General features: G+C 51.4%; 1 protein-coding gene across 1 annotated transcript in view; it reads right to left on the minus strand.

Moving 5' to 3' along the window:
• The window catches only part of DACT3 (dishevelled-binding antagonist of beta-catenin 3), a 20,663-nt gene that overhangs the window by 13,244 nt on the left and 1,288 nt on the right, over positions 1 to 6,131 (minus strand). The window contains exons 2-4 of the mRNA XM_010852710.1: positions 1,738 to 1,834; positions 1,425 to 1,577; positions 7 to 127 (exon numbers count right to left, since the gene is read on the minus strand). Coding sequence (XP_010851012.1) covers positions 7 to 127; positions 1,425 to 1,577; positions 1,738 to 1,834 — 371 coding nt within the window. The remainder of the gene's footprint in view (positions 1 to 6; positions 128 to 1,424; positions 1,578 to 1,737; positions 1,835 to 6,131) is intronic.

Here is a 6,131-nt window from a genome sequence, read left to right on the forward strand (position 1 = left end):
CGTCGCTCCGCGGAGGAGCAGGCCTCTGGGCCCGCAGACCCCGCAGCCGTCGGGTAGGGCGCCGAGAAGGACCGCGGCACGGCTGCCCTAGCGCCCACTGTCTCGGGTACGCTGGGACTGGCGTCTCCTAGGGGAGGGAGGCAAAAAAGGAAGAGAGAGGAGAAGCTCTCAAAGCCCTTTCCCTATGAGCCTAGGAGGAGCAGTTTGCCTGCCGCCTGCCCTACTCTCCCACTCCCATTAAAAACGACAGTCGCAACGAAGCACCTGCTCTCACCCCTTTCCACACATCAGGTTCATAACGAAGTCTTCACAGTGGCCTCCAAGGCCTTGCATGGTCCGTCCTGCCTCTGCGTGTCTGACCTCCAGCTCCTCTGCACTTAGAGAGCTCCACCTCCTGGATGCACCGGGCCAGTCGCACTTCCACCTCACGGCCTCTGTATTGGCTGCTCCTGCTACCTAAACTACCCTTCCCTCAGGATGTCTGCTTGACCAGTCCCTCTCTTACTTTAGGGCACCACTCCAATGTCACAGTATCAGTGACGCCGTCTCTGGCCAAATTTTCTACAGTTGCAGTTCCCTCCCCGGCTCCAAGAAACATGCTCTCGTCCCCTTCCATAATTTTCTTTTCATGGTACATGTCAATATCTAACATCCTAGGGACTTCCCTGGTGGTCCAGGGGTTAAGACTCCGTGCTTCCAATGCAGGGGGCATGGGTTCAATCCCTGGTCGGAGAACTAAGATCTTAACATGGGACATGACCGTTAAATAATGAAAAGTGAAAGTCATTCAGTCACGTGAGACTCTTTAAGACCCTAGGCACTGTAGCCCACCAGGCTCCTCTGTCCATGGGATTTCCCTGGCAAGAATACTGGAGTGGGTTGCCATTTCCTTCTCCAGGGGATCTTCTCGACCCAGGGATCGAACCCGTGCCTCCTGCATTGCAGGTGGATTCTTTACTGTCTGAGCCACCAGGGAGCTTATTAAATAAATAAATAAAAATCTAGTATCTTAAATGTTTTACTTATTTATCTTGTATATTATCTATTTCTCACTTGAATGTCAGTTTCATGAAGACAGCGATTTCTTTACTGCTCTATTCCTCACCCCTATGATATGTGCCAGGAAGGCACATAGTAGGGACTCAGAAACGTAGTTGAACAAATGAAGAGCAGCGATTTCTGTTTACCGAATGGCTACCATGTGCCAAGTTTCAATGTCTTTGGGCAGAGGCTCACTGAATAGTCAAAACTTCCCTGTGAAGTAGATGCTGTTATGAATCCCATTTTAATGGATGAAGAAGCCCAGAAAGAAGGAATGTGCTCAAAATCACACAGTACAGCCAGACTTCAAATCCAGGTTGGTCTGACTCAGATGCTTGTGATCAAAAGCCTGGCTCGCGGGGGCCCAACCCCACCCACCTTACCTAGGGACTTGGGCCTCTCGCTGGCATAGATGCCCCGGGGTTCAGAGGGACCCAGGCGTCCATAGGAGCCAGAGCCAGAGAAGCCACTGTCCCCACAGAAAGTCGAGGGTGGTGAGTCTGGGCCTCCCGTGGAGCTGGGGTCTTCATAGAAGCCTAGATTTCAAAGAGAAGGGGAGAAAACAATCAGTGGGAGCTGAAAAGGGGACACGGGGTGGAGGAGAGGAGATCAAGAGGCAGAGTGAGGAGCCTGTGAAACAGGAGACAGCGGGATGGGGTGGCCCAGCAGACCCCACTACCTCTAACCCATGCTTACCCGAGCTGCGCCCACTCTCCTGTTCCAAGCCCCCAGACTCCAGGCTCAGGTCTCCCAGCTGCTGGCCCAGGTCCCAGATGAGCCCAGGCAAGGCCTCCTAAGGAAGTAGGGAGAGCAAGATGGTCAGAAGACTCCCCAGTCCTCTGCCAACTCGTCCTCTATTCTAGCAGCTCATGGGCAGAGTTTCTCTTTGACAGTGAGGCTCAATTTCAAAAAGGTAAAAGCAGTACCCAACTTCCAGGATTCCCTTCAATATCTCTGTCCCTTCAACCCATTAGAAAGTCTTCCTGGTCATCTAACTCCAGTCCCTCATTCTGCAGTCACCTCATTTGCTCTTAAGTGTGAGTGAAAAGGCTTCAGAAGGCCCCATCTCTTGTCCCTTCTCTACCAGCTGTTCCCTCTATCTGGAGCTCATGGCTCCTTAACCCCTATTAGAATGCTCTTTGAGCATAACTTCAGGTTTTCCTGCTGTAAAGGCAGGTCACTGCTAGAAGTTAGTGTTCAGGACCCAGCAGATCTCTCAGCCATTCATTCATCTGCCTTCTCCCACACTTTGACTCTCTCGTCTCAGATGCTCCCACCTCCCCCACCCATGGCCCCCTTTTTAATATTTATTTATTTATTCACTTGGCTGCTCCAGGTTGTAGTTGCAGCATGTGGGATCTAACTCACTGACCAGGGATCTAACCCCGGCCCCCCCTGCATTGAGAGTGTTCAGAGTCTTAGCCACTGGACTGCCAGGGAAGTCCCCCCAGTGCCCTTTATCACCAATGAAAAGTCCGTCTGCAAGTCGTTTTTCTTGCTGTAGGTTGACTCTGTCCCTCATTTGGGTAAAACAGGGTGACCACGATTCATATAAATTTTTGCACATCCCAGAAAGAATCCCCTCATGCCTACTGGAGGGCTTCCCTGGTGGCTCAGTGGTAAAGAATCCACCTGCCAATGCAGGAAATTCAGAAGATGCAGGTTCGATCCCTGGGTTGGGAAGATCCCCTGAAGGAGGGCATGGAAACCCACTCCAGTATTCTTGCCTGGGAAATCCCATGGACAGAGGAGCCTGGTGGACTACAGTCCATGGGGTCACAAAGAGTCAGATACGATGTAGCCACTGATCAACAATAGCAAATGCCCTTCTGTGAATCTAGCCTTAGTGGAACTACCATAGCAAACCCCAGGGGGTTCCATTGCCTCCAGCAGCAACCCCTCCTCCTCCTGCCCTAGCTCCATCCTCACCCAGAAGCCCTAGTGTGGGTCACAGCACCTCATCCCCATGGGAAATGTCGATGGAGTCTACCCCGGATCCTTTGTGCTGCAGGAAAAGACCGCCTCCTATCAGATGTGAATAAATAAATGAAGGTGAAACCCTTAAAGGGGAGTGACTGGGACACGGTGGGGGCAGGGGCTGAAACAACACACATGGGGTCTCCAAGACACTAGGACTTAACCCCCTTTTGAAAAACAGGACCGGAGCCAGGAAGAGTCTCACACAGATCTGGGTGAGGCCAGAGGTGGGGGCAGCTTCGGGCTGACGGTTGACCCTCAGACAAAAGCGGCTTGTCTGGACGGCAGGCAGGCAGCGGGAGGGAGGAAAGGGGGGAGGAGGGGCTGAGAGGGCAGCCGCCCAGGCTTGCCTATTTAGGGCAGAAAGACTGGCCGGCTCCCCCGCAGACAACCCCCCCTCCAACTTCCTATTCCTGTGGCTGCTCTCCTGGGCCCTGGTCCTTACCCCTCCCCCCTAGAACAGAAGCCCCCATCTGGGCTTGTATCTGGGAAGAAAGTCAACAGATCATTTCACTTTGAGCTCAGTGGACAGAGATGCTCAGAGTGGTGTCATCCTTGAGCAGATCCCAGGGATGCAGCCGCATGATGCAGTGTCAGGGATGGCTAAAACACATCAAGGACCACCCCTATATCCCACATCCTGTCCCACACTAATCATGTCCTTGCTCACCCCGCTGTAGCCACACTGGCCTCCTGACTGTTCCCTGAACATACCAGACATGCTCCTAACTCAGTAAGATGTGATTCCCCAGCACACTCTCCTGGCTCCCTCCCTTGCTTCATTCAGATGCCTACATGCTCCCTTCTCTGATCATTCTTTCCAAAATAGCTCCCCATCATTCTGCACCTGGGTTGCCCTGCCTTTCCCCCACCCCCCACCCCCAACATAGCAGCAATGACCTCCTGACTTAAAATGATGTATCAGGCTGTCATTTGTTCATTTTCTCACCAGATCGTCAGCCCCAGCCCCAGAAGGGCAGAGATTCGTGTCTCTTCTGTATACTGCTGCGTTGTCCCTGTCACCACCTCCCCAACCCAGTCCGAGTACCTAGAACAGTTCCTGGCTCAAAGTAGGTGCCCAGGAAATGTTTGGGAAAGGAATGAATGAATACAGAAGAATACTATACAGCTGTTAAAATGCAACGAGGCCATTTCTATATAACAGAACCATCATCAAGACCTATTGTGGAGTGAAAAAAGGAAAATGCAGAAGGACTTCCCTGGTGGTCCAGTGGTTAAGCTCCACCAGGCAAGAGATGTGGGTTTGATCCCTAGTTGGGGAACTAAGATCCCAAACGCCCGGAGGCAACTAAGCCCACACTCCACAACTAGAGAAGCCTATGCATCGCAACAGACAGCCCAAGTGCCGTAACAAAGAGCTAGCACAGCCAAAACAAGCAGAATGTACAGTATAATGATGAGTCAGAACTACTACCTGGGGGTTGTATTAAAAGCTAAGTTACTGGGTCTGACCCCTGATTCCAGGCAGGAGCCTAAGAAATTGAATTTCTAACAAGCTCCTGGGTGATGCTACTAGTCCATCAGGCCATACTTTTTAAGAACCATAGTCTCTGATACCTCACCCAAGAAACTGGAATTTGAAAAAAGCAAAGCAAACTCTATGTATTTTGGAATGTAGCCTGTTTTTGTGCATAGATGCAGAATTCACACCAGGGTGACAATGGTGATCACAGACAAGAGGGTGGATTTTAGGGGGTCAGGGGATGGATGAGGGGACTGGATGGTAGGCTGAAGTGTTCATGGAGGCATGGCTGGGAGCCAAATTCCCAGGGTTCAAGTTCAGCCATTTGCCAACTGTATGACCTTGAGCCAGTTTCTCAGCTCTGTTTCCTCATCTCTAACATGGGCATCTTTTGATTCCAATGGGGTTGTTGTAAGGATTAAACAAATTTAAACAGCAGTTCCTTTTAAGCACTTAATAAATACTGACTTTTATTATTACATGAAAACCATGAATTTCCAACAGGGAAAATATAAAATCATGCTTTACTGGTGTAATTAGAAATAAATGAAAAAAGATTTTTTTTTCCCCAATAAGTTCTGTAGGTCCAATTTCAGTTCTTCCACTGCAGGGAAGAGCAGGAGTAAGGAAGATAAATAGCAGAGGCCTCTTCTTCCCCGGTGCCTGGACCCCACAACACCCCCCTATTTGCAAGTCTGACCTCATTTCTTCATCCTCCCAGCTGCAAGAGGATGAATCTTTAAAAGACCAGAAGGTCCTTGGCCTGAATCTGGCTCTCTGCCTATTCACAGTGCCCCTCATTGGTTTTTTTTTTTTTTTTTGCAAGCCCATTTGCAAGTGGACCTGATGCTGTCTGACTCAGGCAGGTTTAAGAGGACTGTGGTTTGGACCCCTGGAGACCCCTTTGCCCAAACTTTCCCAGACCTTTACTGCCCCCACTCACATGGCCCTGGTGTGTGTCCAGTTCCCTTGATCTCTGTTAGGAAGTCCTTCTGCAAGTCTAACTTGAGTCCTTCTTGCTGAAGGGGACCATTTTCCTTGGCGGGAGAGAACAGCACTCCTGCCCCATTCAGGATTCTTGCCTCTTTTCTCTGAGGTTCCCCCTAATCTTTCCCTGCATCCCTATCTTTCCTACTAGAAATGAATCAATTTTGGCCTCAATCTTTCTTGTTTCAAAGGGAGTGTATCCCTGGGTGGCAGGATGGAGGAGTCGAAGGGGTGAGCATCACACAACAGAGGCTCAGGGATCAGGGGAGGCCCCCCACCCCCTCTTTGGAAGGACCCAGGAACCCCCAACACCAGAGGAGTTTATATTTAGCGCTTCTCTGCTCCTCCCTCAGTGGCGCTGTCTCCCTCCCGTTGCCTGCCACCGCCTCCTCCCTGATGCGGGGACGGAGCTCTGCTTGGAGATTGTTGGGGGGTGGGGTGGGAGTACTGATGGCTGGGAGTAGACAGAGGGGCAGAAAAGGGGGAGACTGAGGCAGAGAGAGGGAGAGGATGAGGGGCAGGGAGGCAGGACACAGCTGGCCCATCCCCATGCCTTCTGCCTCTCTTTGGAGGGATGGGAGGTGCCTTCCCAAGCCCAGCCAGTTTAGGGTGGGGTGAGCTGGTGAGGGCCCCCACAACGCGC

Source organism: Bison bison, unplaced genomic scaffold (genome assembly GCF_000754665.1).
Source record: "Bison bison bison isolate TAMUID 2011002044 unplaced genomic scaffold, Bison_UMD1.0 scf7180017864313, whole genome shotgun sequence".
Classification (NCBI taxonomy): domain Eukaryota; kingdom Metazoa; phylum Chordata; class Mammalia; order Artiodactyla; family Bovidae; genus Bison; species Bison bison.